The 17,753-nt window shown below is 38.9% G+C and overlaps 1 protein-coding gene across 1 annotated transcript in view; it reads left to right on the plus strand.

Moving 5' to 3' along the window:
• Positions 1–13,382, plus strand: part of LOC139710735 (organic cation transporter protein-like) — a 35,134-nt gene extending 21,752 nt beyond the window's left edge. Inside the window, exons 8-11 of the mRNA XM_071622652.1 lie at positions 9,238–9,446; positions 10,327–10,435; positions 12,234–12,443; positions 13,214–13,382. Coding sequence (XP_071478753.1) covers positions 9,238–9,446; positions 10,327–10,435; positions 12,234–12,443; positions 13,214–13,304 — 619 coding nt within the window. The 3' untranslated portion in view covers positions 13,305–13,382. The remainder of the gene's footprint in view (positions 1–9,237; positions 9,447–10,326; positions 10,436–12,233; positions 12,444–13,213) is intronic.
• Positions 13,383–17,753: the final 4,371 nt, after the last annotated feature.

A 17,753-nucleotide genomic window follows, 5' to 3' on the forward strand; every position in this document is an offset into this window, starting at 1 on the left:
CTGAATCGTTTTTCTATTCCTCAGATCAAGGGAAATTATTTACACGTCTCTGCCTTTGACCTCTGAGGACTGTGACAGGTCAATGACCTCAAAATATCAAAATATTGATATTTGATGTATATTCAGTGGTTAACTGTATACCTGGTGTGCAATCATGCATTATGCTATTAGCATTTATACTACAAGAAGTGTCTTCTCATTCCACAGAACATTGGTCATTACCCTGTGTATATCCAACTTTGACCTCTAAGGACAATGTGAGGTCAGACTTTTAGAATATCACTAAAAATTTGTGTAGGATTGCAAATATTGATGTTTGGCTTCAATGGTTTAATCCTAAATGTTTAATCATGTACAAATCACGCCTTGACGTTATAATCAAAGTATGTATCCACATTCCACAAAGCATTGGTTCATAGTAACAAGTCTCAGGAATGTGAGCGGTCAATTACTTCAGAAATGAAGCTTACGTGTCTTCAGTGATGGCAGTGACCTCAGATATAATATTTATGTTTGGGTTAGTTATGCAGACTAGCTTGCATGAAATTATGTGCAACATTATCCAATTTGCACTGGACAAAATTTGTACGCTTAAACATGGAAGGTGGGGAGGGGAGTACCATATTTTGGGTTGATGCTTAATAGTTTGTGAACAGGCATATGGCAAAGTCCCTTGAACTGGATGAAAGGGTGACAGATGCTAACCAGAAAACAACAGGCCCACCTCATCAGATCAGATGTACGTCACGAGTCAAACAACCCGAGTCGTACAGCCCATGAGTTACGCAGCCCACGAGTCATACATCCCGTGACCTAAACACTAGATGAACAAGGTCAATGAGCTCGACATCAAACATAATAAGCCCACAAGCTGTGCGGTCCGCGAGCTCGACACTCGAGGAAAACAAGGCCCACGAGATTAATATATGTATTACATCAGAAAGCTTAATCCATTCAGTTGAGGTCTTTGTGGACCTCCCCCTCCCCCCATGTGTCGGACTCTTATGGGCCTGGTTTACCTAAGTGTCAAGCTCATGGGCAATGCTACCTAGTTTCGAGCTGGCGGGCCTGTGTTGGTCAGTGTCAAGCTCGTGGGCTGTATGGTTCCGGTGAATGACTCATGGTCCTGAAGCATACAGTGACGTCATGGACCATCTGGAAAGCGACATACTGTGAGGCATAACATGCATTCCACATGAAGCAACCCTGTGTCTCGCAACTTGCTATTGTCATCCAATTAAGTTTGGGTCATTACGTCAGGCAATTTTGGGCATTTTTTCAATGACCTGTTCAGGAACCTCAATTCCAAATAGGAGTGGAACTACTACTTACTCTAATTGTCTTCTTTATGCTCGATACTCCTTAACACTTGGGCCTGGCCAAGAGTTGTGCCCCCATGTCCAAATATTGGTTGTTTCCACTAATGGCCGCCATCCGGTTTGCATCCAATGTGTGAATCAGGGTACGCTGGCAGCGGGTAATATCACCTGCATGATCCGGTTAAGACTCTCTGCCAGCAAGTGATGATTTAGTGTAACCTGCTGAAATTGGTCTAGATCTATACCCTCGATCTCTTTCAAGACAGGGCAGCATCTGCGTCTTCAGTGAAGCACGCGATTGAGCCTACGTACATTGCACAGATCGGCACACAAATCTCCTCCACGACTAAACTGGATAGACATCCTGAGGTCAGACCAGCGTTCTTGTAGGTGCACAGCCACTGTATGCGATCATCAGAATCTTCCAATGACAATATCTAAACAGTTTGGGTGAAGGCAAGCTTGTCTCTATGATGAGTGCATTGCACATAGAGTACAGGGTGCACGAGATGATAAGAAAGCTTCTTTTTGACTCGCGGGATAGGCTACAATCCTTTCTCAGGCAGAGGTTCTGAATTATCGGGTCGTGCTCAGTCTGCACACAGTGAGCTGAACACCATATCAAATATACGTGTGTAATGATTGTGTGTAATGATATGGGAAAAATGCATGGAAAAAATCAAAATGCATGTTTATTATTTTACGTGGAATCAGTTCCTGTCTGTTGTCTTGGAAGAAATGCATTAATCTTGCAATGTTGTTGTTTATTATTTTCCATCTCCATCACGAGTATATATGGAAAGTGTTGATCAAAGTTTTTGTGATGTCGGAAAATGCGAGGCTGTACTGCAGGTGGCCTATTGCAGGTGGCCTTCAATTTGTTTTTCACAGTATATTGGCATGTTTAACAGACTGTAACTCACCAAGATGCCTCTTGAAATGTTGTGAAAAACTTCTGCTTGATTTTACATGAGCGGATGATTATCAGTTGTTTTTCTGCTTTTTCATCTTGTGTGAAACAAAGTATTGTTTCTCTTCAAAAGATAGCGTGCCAATTAATCTGCACTTACTGTTGGTGCTCTATCGGCCCTATAAGACATTCAAACCCACCTTCAGCCTAGACATCCGTAGGCGTTGTGGTGTCTAGCGGGATCTGAACATCTCTCATGAAGCTTGACTTCTTTTTTCTTTTCTTTTCCCCACAAACAATGTGAAACAAAGATATCCGTAGGCGTTGTGGTATGTAGACGTGGTAGAGCGAGACTTCTCTTCTCTTTTCTTTTCTTTTCCCCACTAACAAACAAGTTTAGCAGGAAACACAGAAGCATTCGCACATACTGTTTACATTTCCCATCACATGCTTTTAACATCGGAATTTTCATGTACACATTTTGCCTGGAAAAGAATTACCATGAACTTTTCAACACAATACATGTTCAATAGAAGCCATTTGGTTCATATATAATTTACTCGACAGAGTGATTTATAGGGGCCTGCAAACAGTAGAATGATTTGCCCCTTAACATATCAGACTACTACATCTCTTGAAATGTCTTCAAACGTAAATTAAAGTCATTCCTCTTAAATGATTACTCTCGGTCGACGAATGAGTCCTCGTCCATTATCGTCTGCATGTCATTGTCGATCTCTTCAGTGTGACTGGGCCGTCCGTTGAGCGGTCTGCCGTCACGCTGTCAGTATTCTCTTCGTCACCATCACTCTCCACTTTGTATCAGTCTGACAGGGCGCTTCAACATCTCCGATGACACCAGTTGACTGTTTGGAGTTTGTAATTGCACTCCAAATTGGCGTAAACCAAAGTTTTGTCTTATCGTGACTCATAGTTTTTCCTAATGTCCTGCTGCTCGCCGGTTCAGTCATGACAGTCAGATCCTCATCACATTCACAGCGTAGGTCTATGGTGCATTCAGCGTCGTTAAAGATTAGTTGGTTGACTTGGAGGGGGGGGGGGGCATGATGTACCAAGAAAGGGGAACTCCTGACTTTATCTCTGTAGTCTCCAACTATTCTCAAAGTTCCTCAAAATTCCAAAATACTCTGCTGCCTTTGCTTCACTACATAGACTTAGTGTGAAGCCGCTCCCACTGTGCTTGCCACTCTAACTTATTTCTCGGCTGAGACATGTTTTTTTATAACTAATTTACTAACAAACTTCCTTTCCCTAAAGCATTTCATTGGCTCAATCTTATAATGGGGTGTGGCGTTCACTAGAAATTAATTCCTAACTGGTCAAATGTTCAATTTGCTCCTCCTATTCGTTTCTGTGAAAACTCAAATTTCTATGATTCATCTCTAATTCTGATTAACTCGCCCACTCTCTTTTAGTTTCTTCATTCACTTGTTCTCTGTAACCACTGGTAAAGACTTTATTGTTTCTTGGATATCAAAATGATAAACCAAATGAATATTAGTGTCCTTAGGCTATGGCAACCAACGTCATCGTTGTTCTGGGTCATTACCCCTGAATTTGTCTATGGAGTTCCTGTTTGACCCACTCCACTAAACAATAAATGCTAAAATAGAGGGATAAATTCTGGCAGGAGGGCCACCTTCCAGCTCAGAGGGTCATTTATGTTTGGGGATCAGAGGGCAAAAACATGTCATCACGTCATTCCCCGTAATTTGGCGCGGGGCTTTGGGATGGAGAGTGCTGACCACTAGCGCGGAAAGTAGCCAACATCAAACTCATAAATTCCTATGACCATAGAATTTTCTTGGAAGAGGTGGTTTTGACCAAAAAAAGAAAAGAAAAAAAAAAGAAAGGAAATAGCTGGAAGGAAGATAAACGGTTTCGTAAACTCCAAGAAGGAGAAAAGACTGAGCATATATTGACCTCACAGGGTGTCTAGGAAAACGACCGCAGTGTTCTGTTTTCTTTTACTCTCTATCCTATTCTATTCTATTCTATTCTTTTATTCTTTATTATAAACATGTGCTAGTAGCCATCTGGGCTACAATTGTGTTTGTTTTGTACATCCTCTAAAGGTCACCAGAGGTCAAAGGTAGAGCCCTATCTGTGCTCTTTGGAATGTAAAGACAATTTCTTGTTAAACAGGTATGCTTGTTTTGTACATCTTAACCGTGTTTATCATTAACTAATGACACTACAGATCAATATTATGATATTTTGAGGTCATTGACCTCTAAAAAGTCACCAGAGGTCAGAGTTAGAAACCTGTCTTTGCTCTTTGGAATATGAAGACAGTTTCATTGCAAAACAGATATGCTTGTTTTGCACATCTTAACCATGTTTATCATTAACTAATAACATCACAGATCAATATTATGGTATTTTGAGGTCATTGACCTCTAAAGGTCATCAGAGGTCAAAGGTAGAAACCTGTCAATACCCTGTGGAATCAGAAGATTTGTAGTACAAATGCATATTTAGTGCAGCGTAACCAAGATCTAAGCCTATCATTCACAAATGCCTCCAAACATCAATATTCTGATATTTAAAGTTCATTGACCTCTGGAGGTCATCAGAGGTCAAATCAGACTTACCTCCTGATCTTAAAATGAATCTTATGGTATGTACTAACACTGGTGAACGTTTCATACTTTAGTCAAATTTTGCACAATTCTCATGATTTTGAGGGTTTAACCGCTCTACTACAACGTGCAGATAACTCAACTTTGTTTTTACGGAACTATTGGGCTCCTATTCTGATTTTGAATCCTACACCTACGTAAACCATACACTGTTCTCATTTCAGAAGAAAGTGTACAGATACGGAAGCTACTGTATAGTTGGAGCCGCCGCCGGTTTTCCACTTCAAGCACGGTTACTGTTTATCGACATCGACATCGTCAGCTTCAACTAAAGTAAAGAGAGTTCTACTTCTAGATTTGTTGCAACAGAAGGTGTATTTTAATCATCGTGCTCTTGTAGGTGTTTCTTCGTCGCGAGATCGAACTTTGCTGAGATGTTTGTCATTGCGCCTGAAATTTAAATTACATGTAGGTCATCGTCGAGGTAGGGCTGGACACATCTTGTCATCATCGTCGTCGTAAACAGGTAGGCCCAGGGAAATCAGGAACATGTAAATCTAGTCTAGCCGCCGATCGAGCTCTTCACTGAGCCAAGCTGGAACGAATTCACTGACATCGTGGCACCTTTCCAGGCCATCATCCTTCTGATCAACGCCACCAACTTGGAATATGGAATAAATCAAAATTTCTATAAATGTAGGCTATATCGAACGGATCATCTTCTCATCTATGTACTTTTTAAACCTATCGCAGACGCAGCTTAACTCTCCTAATCACGTAAGTGAGTTTCAGTTACTTAGTATTGGACGTCCTGGCTCTATCATTCTCGAATCAAAGTCTAAGGACTAGCAGACTTTCAGACTAACTCTCTAGTTTTATCACACATCGGCGGTCTCTCGTTATAGAAATAGACAACTCTGGCCCCGGGCACTATAGAACCCTATTATTGAACGGTTTGCTTTGATTTTTGACCAATTGTAAATTGGTTAGCTTTATTTTTTAAATCCAACTGTAAACAAACGCATGCTTGTAACAAAGAATAAAATGAAATGATCACGATCAAATGTTGAATTTCTTCTGATAGAATTGTAGTGCTAAATAAATTGGGAGAGAAACGAATACTTTGCAGTGATTTGTGTGCTTTTGTGTTGGTTGTATAAAACTGAAATTATTTTTACATTTTACACTAAGTTAAAATCGTTATTCTAATCCCAGGAAAACTGATGTACTTATCTATTCATAATCATTATCTACAATTACAAGTCATATCTAGAATCATAACATCTTTTGACACACGCCCACTTTCTCCAAAATCTGCATAAGCAGGAGGGAATCATTGCAGAGCTGATTCTGATATTTTGGTATCGATCAATACAAAGCATACAAATTACGCCAGTGATCGATGATTCTTCAAGACTGCTTGCTAGACTCTAAATGTACGCTTTCGTTTTCTTTTCTTTCTTTTCAATGATCATGGAATGCCGTATCATGTTGATATGTACTTTACATTTTGCTCTGGGTAGAAAAAACAAATAAGCTTCATGTAAATCTGTTTATCAAATTTGATATTTGTGAAAATAATTCGTCATTTTTGGCTTCCCATAAAAGGTCGGATTAATGACCCCGCAAGTCATGCGGGGTTATTTTTTAAATGACCCCGCAATCATGCGGGGTCATCCAGAAATGACCCCGCGACGGGCTTGAATTCTAACCCCGCCGGGGTTAGATTTTAACCCCGCTGCCGGGTCATTTTGGGTGACCCCGCAATGCGGGGTTAAAGTGACCCCGCACGGGGTTAGTGCATAGTTGACCAAGTATGCGGGGTCATTTTCAACCCCGTTCGGGGTCACTTTTAACCCCGCATTTTTTAGAGTGTGTGGTTTGGAAAGTCCGGGGCTAAGAAATACGAGTGTAAAAAGGTCAGTTTTCTCCTTAGCCCCGGACAAGAGATAGTACGGGACTAATTGGCGAGTGTAAAAAGCTGAAAAAATTGGTACGGGACTAACGATAGTCCTGGGTCAGAGAAAGTCCGGGGTTAAGAAACACAAGTGTAAAAAGCCCTTAGCTGGAAGCAAAATAAAGGGTTTCATAAACTCCAAGAAGGGGAAAAGACTGATTCATACTGACGTCACAGGGTGACTTGGAAAACAACTGTAATGCTTCTGTTTTCTTTAACTTTCTATCCTCTTCTAGTCTATTCTTTATTATATGTGCTAGTAGCCATCTGGGCTACATGTATATATATATATATATATATATATATATATATATATATATATTTGTCTTATATAGTGGATACATAATAAAGGGTAAGCAGGTTGTGTGGCCAGTAAAACAGAATACAATTTCACACAAATTTCAAAATCTCTTCAGTGTTCCTGCTTGAAGGTTCACTGATAGTATCGATGTAAAACATTCAAAAGTTATGAACATAATAATTATAGGTATGTGCAAGGTATCATGGCTGTATGGAGAAACCACTGGTCATGTTTTGTGTTACGGTATTCTTAGTATACATAGAGTCATGTGTGAATGTGTGTGTGTGTGTGGGTGTGGGTGTGTGTGTGGTCAATTTGTGCATGCAAACTACCCTGGGTCCCAGGGTATAACGGGTAGTTTGCAGGCACAAACCCTTGTTGAGCGTAAAGGAGTCTGCGCCAAGACTACTACATGCACTAACTGGCACTGTCCGTCAGCCTGTTGGGAGACGCTACAGTACAGGGCCTATGGGACAGTGTAGTCTTGGCGCAGACTCCTTGACCAAAAACAAGGTTTTATGCCTGCAAACAAGCGGTCTGGCAACTCCTTTCCCGACCAGATATTTTGTCAGTTTTTATATTTTGATTATGTACACCCATAGGACATTCATATAGGCCAAGTTTGGTCCATGGGCTCCATGGGGTAAATTACACCCGCCGGAGGGCCTTTTCGGGGGGTCCCTGGGGGCCGAACCCGCCTTCAGGGACCAGGCTGACGGGCATTTTTTTAATGAGGAGGGTGGCCCCAGCAACTCTCAGGGGTCAAACCTTATGGGCTTGATGGGGTAAATTGACCAGCAGCCAGCTCTCAGACTATATGTAGCGGGCCCTGTTTTTCATATACGAATATAGTCCGGGTTTAACTCCTACTCCTTTCTTACATTGAAGACTGATTTATATTTTGCAGAATTACGTGGATATGTAGTAAACGCTTGTAATGAGGTCGTAATCGCCCTCCTCAAAACTTGTTTTGTATACGACTACACTTTGGGTTCTATTCAGGAGTTCTCATCGAGACAATGATATTATGTGTCATGTCGTCTAATATCATTACACATTTTTATTTCATTTCGTACTGTATCGATCGTCTCATAAGTGTAAACATTAATTACCTTTAAGAAAGCGAGGAGAAATGTCTGAACATTGATACACGTATACATTGTCCGTGTTTAGGCAAAATCACGTATCTCTGTTTGGGCATGTTCGACACGGTTCGAGATTGATATTCTAGAAAAACCAGTCCTGTATCTTACCAATTACTTCTTCTTTTTTTCTACGATAGGCTAACTACACGTGCCTAATGTAATTATTTTAGTATTTCCACAAAAAAGTCGTAAAACTTGTAATATTGTTTTTTCCAAGATTTTGTCATGATGTGTGGTTTTGCCAACAGAATCGAGGTAATAAACTCGCTCTGCATTGCTTTTGTTGAAACCTCCTATCTCGAGGAGAAACCCTCTTCGCTCCAAGCGTTGCTTGGCAAAACGACATGTCTCTCGCCCAATATGCATGGTTTAATACATCATATTTGCCAAATCAAATGGCAGTTTGGATGAGAACTGTTATTATTTCTTGTAGAAAGTCACGTATCTTAAAAGAACAGGAAGGTGTGGTTAAAAAAAATTGCTTTGAACAATATTGAATTAAAAACTGTCAAAACTTAAGTTCAAATAAAAACTTTGAAAAATAAATGAGTTGAACCATAAGACAAAGCATAAATCATATAAAAGGGGAAGTTGTAAACCTGAAACGGTCAAAACGTGAGATGGTGTTGGGCTTTCTAAAGCTCGGTCTGTAAGGGAGCCGTTCTGACAAACCAAAGGTCTTGGGTTCAAATCCCGATGAAATTTCATTTTGTTTGCTCATTTTTTCTTTCATATTATACAAAATTCCGGTCAACTTTCGTGTTTATTTTAATATATCAAACTTAAAACAATCTTACATCCTGCCCCCCCCCCACCCCCCCTTCCCCACACCTACACACACCTCGTTGCGTAGAAATACCAGTGCGGGAAGGACAACAATTACAATAACAAAGTTGAGAGACAGTAGTATATGACTTTATTTCAAGAGGGCAGCAGACTGACCTGAATCATTGCTTTGCTCGAGATATCTTTTGAGCTCTAAACATTGTTTGATGGTTGCAGGATGATCAACTCCGTCGTGTATCACGGACTGTCGCTCAACACATCTAACCTCGGGGTCAATGACTACGTGGCTTTCGCCGTTTCTGGCGGGGTCGAGATTCCTGCCTATGTGATCAGTTCCGTGCTCATTGAGGTCATCGGGAGGTCCCGTAGTGTGTGTGGTCTCTTGCTCCTCAGCGGCGTCTCGCTGCTCGTTACCTGTGTCTGTCGTAAGTCTCATACCGCCCTCTATTGTCAGGGCTTGCTAGTCCGTTCCTTCGTCAGGGCAAGAAGTAGGAAGTAGAGGAACAAGGAGATTGTATACTAGTCAGTCTTTTGGGAAAGGGATTATTACGTCATCTTACAAGCCAGACGAAGGATTACTGATAGCCTTGTGTATGATATTATGATGTATTTATGCAGCTCACAAAGACTCTCCTTTAATGCACGACGTCTGTTCACCTTTTATTGCAAACAGGGACAGCATGTTCTTCCATGACTTTCCGCAATAGTGTGGGTTTGCTCAGTTTGATATGTTATCCTAATCACAATTTAGAAAACAGAAAGAAATTCCAGCCTCCCCTCTCTACTTCAAAAGATAAGATTAATTCCTTGTTTGGGTATCCCTTAAGTCTGTAAGTCCACGCCAATACTTTTATGGGGTTCAAATACATGAAAGTGGAAATCTTATCTTAGCTTAACCTAGACTGGCAAAAAATGTCAGTGTTGAGAATTGACTCCCTCACATTTTCGTTCATAAAAAAATCTTTCGAAAAAAAAAAAAACAAGTGAAGTGGAGTGAATGTGTGATTTAAAGAGATCCTCTTAATTTGTTCAGTATGATTTAATTTCATAGGGGGTTCCATATTATCCTGACCCTGCTAGCGAGCTTGTATCACTAATCAACCTAGACAAACTACAGAAAGTATCACCATCCTAAAGGAATTCTGTTTATGTGTTGTCCAATGCGCGATATTGCCTGTCATCATTTTCTTAGCTAATACCTTATATCAGATTACAGCCTGCGGCCATTCTCTGCCACTCTCTGAAATATTTAATATTAATGTTCTTTTCTGTATCTCTCATCTCTTTCTTCATTGACTCCACAAGCTGTTGGTATCCCCCTGACGATTGTTGCTATGGTAGGCAAGTTCGGAGTGGCAGCAGCTTTTGCCGTCGTGTATCTCTACACCACCGAGCTCTATCCGACCAAAATAAGGTGAGTCTATCTATCAGCTAGTGAACATTGTATCTCATCATTATACCAAATAGATTGAAAATAATTATGTCAGTACTTTCGGTAAAAATTTATGTGATTTCTCCTCCTCCTCCCCGTCCTCCTCTCCATAAAAGTGGTGACAAATCTTCTCCAGGAAATTTTAGGCCAATCTCAATATTGTCTTGTATATCGAAGATTTTAGAACGAGTTGTTCAAAAACAATTGCTCGGCTTTTTACATGAGCATAGCATCTTATGTCGAGAACAATCTGGCTTTCGGCCGAAGCACTCAACAACTTCTACCCTCATTAAAGTTACAAACGACTGGTTACAGGCCATGGATAATCACCAGTACACCGGTGCGGTGTTTGTCGACCTTAAGAAGGCCTTTAATACTGTGAACCATTTGATACTTTTGAAAAAACTCCGAAGTGTCGGTATTAAAAAAAAAAAAAACTCTTCCAATGACTGGTTTCGAAGTTACCTTACTGGCAGGAAATGCAAAACCCTTGTAAATTCAGTGTTGTCAAATGAGGCAGTAGTAATCTGTGGTGTACCGCAAGTTCACTGTTGGGACCACTTTTATTCATCTTATATATAAATGACCTGAAAAATGATATTTAATTATTTAATTTGAAGTTATATGCAGATGATACTGTTCTTTATCTTTCTAATTCATCTGTACACAATATTGAAAATGTTTTGATAATGATTTACTGCATTTATCTCACTGGATGAATGCAAACAAACTCAGGGTAAATTGTGATAAAACTGTTTGTATGTTAATAGGAAGCCGATATTATGCTCTCTAAAGTAAGTGATTTAAATGTTATTTTATTTAATACTAGGATTCAGCAGGTCAATCATGTTAAATATCTTGGTGTTATTTGTGATGAACAGATAAAATGGGACATTCATATTGACAATAATTATGGTGAAAAACTTGGGAAAATGATAAGCTGCTTGGGTAGATTGAGAGGAGTCCTATAAATTAATCTATATTAAAGTTAATTTATAATGCTGTTATTTTACCACGTTTTGATTATGGCGATGTTGTTTATGGCTCTGCTTGTAAACTGCATATTGATAGATTACAGAAATTACAAAATAGGGCTGGCCGGTTAATACTCCAGATAAAACGGGAATCTCATGTTTTGAACCTGGAGATTCACAATGCTATGAAATGGAACACTTTAGCGGAAAGAAGAAATAAACACCTGATGATATGTTTGTTTAAAACACTCCATGGTATGACCCCAGTATATCTGTCTGAATCTTTTGATTATCTCTCTCATCCTTAGTTTTTTGCGTTTCGGAAACAAACTTAGATTACCCAAACCTTATACTGAATTTCTTCAAAGATCATTTACATATCGAGCGGCATTTATGTACAATAACCTACCACCAGCTGCTCGATCAGCCTTAAATTTAGATGTTTTTTTTAACGGATAATTACAAATTTATGACTCCCAGTTGCAATATATTTGTTTGCTGTGATATGATAACCGGGTTACTTTGTTCTGTTCTGTTACAATGTTTGACTATGTAATGTTATGTATGTTGTTACCTCAAGCCCTGTATTTTTTTTTCTCTCTCAATCTTTCCAATTTTATCTCTATGTATCATTCTGCCTTTTTGCATATTGTAGAGCCTTGTTTGATTACTATGTAACTGGACCCCATGGAAGACCAGTGGTGCCATGGCGGCACCGCTGAATATGGGCTTTCCAGCCGTTTTAAACTGTATATATTTTGTATAATATGTTTTTAACGGAAATAAATACCTATCTACCTCCCCAGAGCCGCTGCCATGGGTATGTTCTCCATGGTGAGTCGGATAGCTGGTATTGTAGCTCCACCCATCCTGACCCTGGCTAAGTACTGGAAACCTCTCCCCTTGCTCATCTTCGGTGTGTCTGGAGTAGTAGCTGGTCTCTTGACTCTCTTCCTGCCGGAAACACGTGGTCAAAAACTGCCTGACACGTATGAAGAAGGAGAAAACATTGGAGAGTATGTATGACAGAACCTGGTGTAAGCTAACGTCATTAAGATGCAAACCTATCGACATCGGTGCATTGAGAATGTAGCCTCTTAATCAGTTTCTTGAATACAAAATAGGAAAAAATCAAAACAAAAGAAGTTGAAATCCAAGACATATCCCTTAGCCTGCCAAGTTGAGATAATCTCTCCTAGTAGCTTTTATTAAATGGCGCCCTCTGAGGAAATTCTTATCTAATTAGTTTCCTCATAGCAGGTCTTAGCCCTTGCACTAAAATTACTGCACGTGTTTTCAGTATACACACCGAGAAAATATAATCCCTCTGAATATAGAAGAAAGCAGGTTTTGCCTCCAATTATTGAGATGTGTTTTGAAGTGGATTATATCCCCGTCAATCAGTAGCACGTTCTCTGTAAACTGGTAATGTTTCATTTGTCATGCTTTTCCATATTTACTTTAATACGCGTATTGCAAGACCTAAAGATCCTAGTTTATCAACGCGATATGACCAAGCATGATATTGTGGTCATTATAAATGACGTCACATTTTTCGGTACAGAAGATAATATTGACATCGTGATAAAGCTCTGCGTAAGCAGCAGGCGTGCGTGAGTTTTACCAAGGGTCATTATTGAAAGAGAAAAAGTCTGAATTCAGGACAAACAGGAAACTGCTGCACGAACAGAAAAAAAAAATAGATATTGTTGTGAGATTTGATGGAATTATTTCTTATCAGGACTTGAAAGTAACAATTATCACTGATTATTACTTCTCCATCCAGACCAAGAGAAGACAGGGCGATGGCCGGAGGAACAGATGACCAGTTGGGATACAAGCGAGTTCCTGAAAAAGAGGCTGAAATTAAAGTCTAACCACTTATCATTACTGTCCAGCTTGAACAAACCATGAGTGGAGGTCGAGGTATATCAAAAGAGTGGAGGTATAAAAATCGTTTAAATTGTGTGTTGAAATAATGCAGAATAACGACCTGAGCAGCCCTTTTTTTCTTCTTCTTCTTTCTTTTTTTTTTTTTTTTTGGTCTTGTTTTCTTTGGTGCTTTGAGGAATTTATTGTTCCTTCTTAAATGTGCTGCCGAACCAAGAAGGAAAGGTTTGTTATTGTTGCTTTTGTATTAATCATGGTGATGATATTGTAAGAGAACAATTGAAGGGGTCGGTGCAATATAGTGCTAACCCACACTTTTGTCAAAATTGAGTTACATGCATTTTCATGATCCTTATCCTTCACTCTAACCTCTGTGAAAAAAAATCATATTTGAATTCAACCAATAAGATGGCAAAAAATGCATGCATTCATGTTTTATTAATGTACAATGTATGGACTTTGCAAACATTCAACAGCGATTATCTCAAAATGACCATTGTGTGAGTTAGCACTATATTGCACCGACCCCTTCAATTATACTGTAAGCATTGTATCTTGCATTTTAGTGTAGGACTGTGTATGAAGCAAGGTGTTCCCTATGACTGGATATTGTCAGTTTGTTTTTTCTTCTTTGTTCGTGATTCGACTGTCCATAGACTTCGTACTTTGAAGAGTTTCGGGTCATTTTGAACCGAAGTCCTGGTAGACAAATAATTTCGACTGGTCGCTCGTTGTGATCTGGGAGAGTCAAAGAAGCTGGCACCGTGCCAGAAGAAATCACATCAGACCAGAATGACAATGTTTCATAAGATAAGCATTATTTCTGACATATGTTTGCATTTGCACACATTTTGCTTAAATAATGCATAAATATATTTATACCGCTCTCTTATAAGAGCTATTTTAGTGTTTTTGGATAAGATGTTTGTAGAAGACTACTATGTTTGTACGGAGGTCAGTAGACGATACGCAAGTTGAGTTTTTATGACTGAAGATTGTTTTAGGATTGGTGAGATTGTACTTTGTTCATTCGATACATAACATCAAAAGGAAACGAACAAATATTGTATCTTTTGTGTTTAAGTTCTGCTGAATCATTTGTATGTAATGTTTTACGAGGAAAATCTCTCATTCACAAGCTACTTTACGAAGACATGTATCTAATCTCCTACGTTGCCATCAATCAGAAGAAGTTTTCAAAACTTTCTCTCGAACTACATCCTTATTGCCAAACATATCAATATAATCTATTCTCCCCACAAGGCCTGTATAATTTTGACACCCAATCGTTCAAGAAATCCAGTTGGCATGCCAATAGTTCCGAGCGACAATTTACCAGCGTAGTCCTCATAGTACATGTTGGCGATATGTAATCGCCTCTGCGTTAACTCATGTTATTGTGTAGAAGGCAATTGTGGGGGATATATGGCAGAGGGAAATAAAGAATACTGAAAATGCACCCATCTCATCCTTTTATGGAGTTTATTTTGATCTCTTGTTTGTTTGTTTTTTATTCTCTTCGCAGCACAATGTCACTGTTTGTTGCTGAATTTGTGTTTTGTTTTCGGGATTATTGTTTGAAAATGTTCGCTATGTGTGGAACGGTGTAATAACGCTCTTGCTGCTGATGTCAATCTTCGATACATACTGGAACTAGGGTGTGTTGGACACAGCTATCCTTTTATTGATCTGTCGTTAGCCTTCTACTTCCGGGTTGTTGCTAAGTGTCCCATATACGTGTGTGTGTGTGTGTGTGTGTGTGCGTGCATTTGAATATTTTAATTTAAGATATAATTTAATATCACTTTGCTGCACATTATGGTGGGAATTAAAAAAAAACCATTGTATTGTAAAAAAAAAATTCTAGTCAGCAGCACAGGTGAAAAGAATGCAGCTGCAAGCATATTCTTGTTCATACTAATTTCATTGTGAAAATGAGCCTGATACTGGATGAAATTCAAATAAAGAGTATCGTTAAAAAGTGTGTGCGTGTGTGTGTGTGTGTGTGTTTGTGTGTGTGTGTGTTTGTGTGTGTGTGTGTGTGTGTGTGTGTGTGTGTGTATGTGTGTGTGTGTGTATGTATGTGTGTGTGTGTATGTATGTGTGTGTGCATGCGTTTTGTTCGTATAGGTCTATACCTTTGGTGGATATGGAAGCCTAATGTGTTATTATACCGAGTCTGCTTCGATTTAAGGAAACGAACTTACAATAAACATTTTGATGTGTAAAGTGCTCCTGCACATATCAGGGGCGGATCCAGGAATTCCGTAAAGAGGGGGCGCACGCACCCCTCCCCCATTTTTTTCTTTTTATTTCTTTTGTTTCAACAAAAAATAAAGGGGGGCGTGCGCCGGTTGCGGTCCTCCCTGGATCCGCCCCTGCATATAGGCGGCTATCTAATGTCTGTGGTTGAACGAGGCATGTCAAACATTCTTAACTGATCCAAGAGGGTTACACTTAGTCGACAAGGGATGGTCATGCTATTTGCTGTACTAACATTCACTAGATTCAAAACATTTACCATCTTTTTGGAAATATCTCAATCAACGTATTTTTTGATGTGACTCGAATCGCTCGTGGTAGCATAAGCGTCAATAAGATTACTACAACGTGAATACAATACCAAATGGACAATACATGTCATGGATCACTTAACCTTCACCTTATGTTCCTAATTATATATTAATTTCCTTAACATAGGATGCTTTCAGAACAACCTTTTAAGAAAGATTTCATATTTTGCAGTCTGAACTCCAATTCTGTCCATTCTACCGACGTCGCGACGTTTCACAGAGTCTCGTAACTTATAGCAGTCTATGCGAGCAGCCAGCGATGGAGCTATTAACGCATCGTGTTAAACGGTAAACCCTACAATGACAAAGCCAAGACAACCTTCAGTACATGGTTGACAAATGTTTGTCCAATTCTTATCTAACCCTTGGTACCCAGTTCAAACAAGAGGAGCAAAAAGAAGTTCTTCCACTAGCAATCTTCAACTAGATAGTTATACAGCAGGGTTATCATAATATCTGAAAGACACGTGAACTTATCAAGATTATCCCACTCGTAAAACTATGTCATCCTAAATCGGTAGGATGATAAGCCTCAAACCTTTATAACGCTGTAAAGTGAAACAGTTTACAACCAACGCGAATGTTCTCAAGATATGACTCAATAAAATGATAAACATTAAGTAGAATCTGCTGATAATGTGGATTCTAAAAAGCACTTCTTTCAATCGAAAGGGGAGGCTGAAAATGTGTCAACTAAGCCTTCCAGACAATTCATGAGGTCAACCCTGTCAACTTTTTATAATCTTTTCGAGAACTTTACGCAATATTATACGTGTAACTGTAATCATAATATGATACGACATGTGTTTTTTTTTTCAATTTTGATACTACACAACGCACCGTTGTAAGATGTTATTTTCAAACTGGTTATTTTTTTTTCTTCAGGTCATTGTCAATAAAGACGCAGATGTCATTATCCAGGGTGATACGATTCTGTAACTGAGATAAACATGACTTGTCCATATTTAGATTAAGTTTATTCACTGAGAACCATATCAATCCATGATTCGTTCCATACGTGACTTTCATTTTATACTGTAGTACCAGAAATAAATAACATGATCTGATCTGCATATAACATGATATCTAGAATACCTCTAAGAATTATACTGTATACATACCAGATTTTAGTAAAAACCTACACAGACCAGATCTCTCGACTGACTAAATAAGACAAGAGAAGCTGTTAGATATAAACTGCCTATGATTCTGAAGATAACGTCGAACTATAATTATAAGGGAGTCCCTCTTTCACCTTATCATTCAATTTGTCATAAAAGAATACAAAGGCTTATACAATCGTAGACGAGAGAAATATTATTTTAATAACAAATTCTATATTCTCAAAAGCATGAACTAGCAGTCATCACAAAACTCAAGTAACGCTGAATCTAAATTGTTTTGTACATGTTATCTTCTCCAACTGTAAGATAAGAAAGAAAGCACTGACATGAATCAAATTGAATGATAAAAATACATGAAATGTCAATAAGCCAAGCCTAAAATTACATAAAATGAACACCTTGATGACCTCGTAAGCAGATTTAAAAAGAATTCTGTTTAATTCTATAGAAAGATTTAAATTTTGCAAAACTATAAGTAAAACAAGAGATAAGACGTTGACAAGACATGAAAATCAATTTCATAATTACAATCGCTTCTGTTTTGTTTTCAGTTCGTCTGCGAAATTATCTGATGTGACTTGGCAGTTTCCTATTCGAAAAAGAATATACGATAGTAACCCCGCCCCCTTTAGTAAGGACATTCAACTAATGATAAAGAAGCACCTCTATTTTATATGGTCACTTACTCAAGTGAGAGAAAAACACACACACACACACACACACACACACACACACACAC

Source organism: Diadema antillarum, unplaced genomic scaffold, assembly GCF_040938485.1.
Source record: "Diadema antillarum isolate AM-2024a unplaced genomic scaffold, OU_Dant_1.0 seq00001558_RagTag, whole genome shotgun sequence".
NCBI lineage: Eukaryota > Metazoa > Echinodermata > Echinoidea > Diadematoida > Diadematidae > Diadema > Diadema antillarum.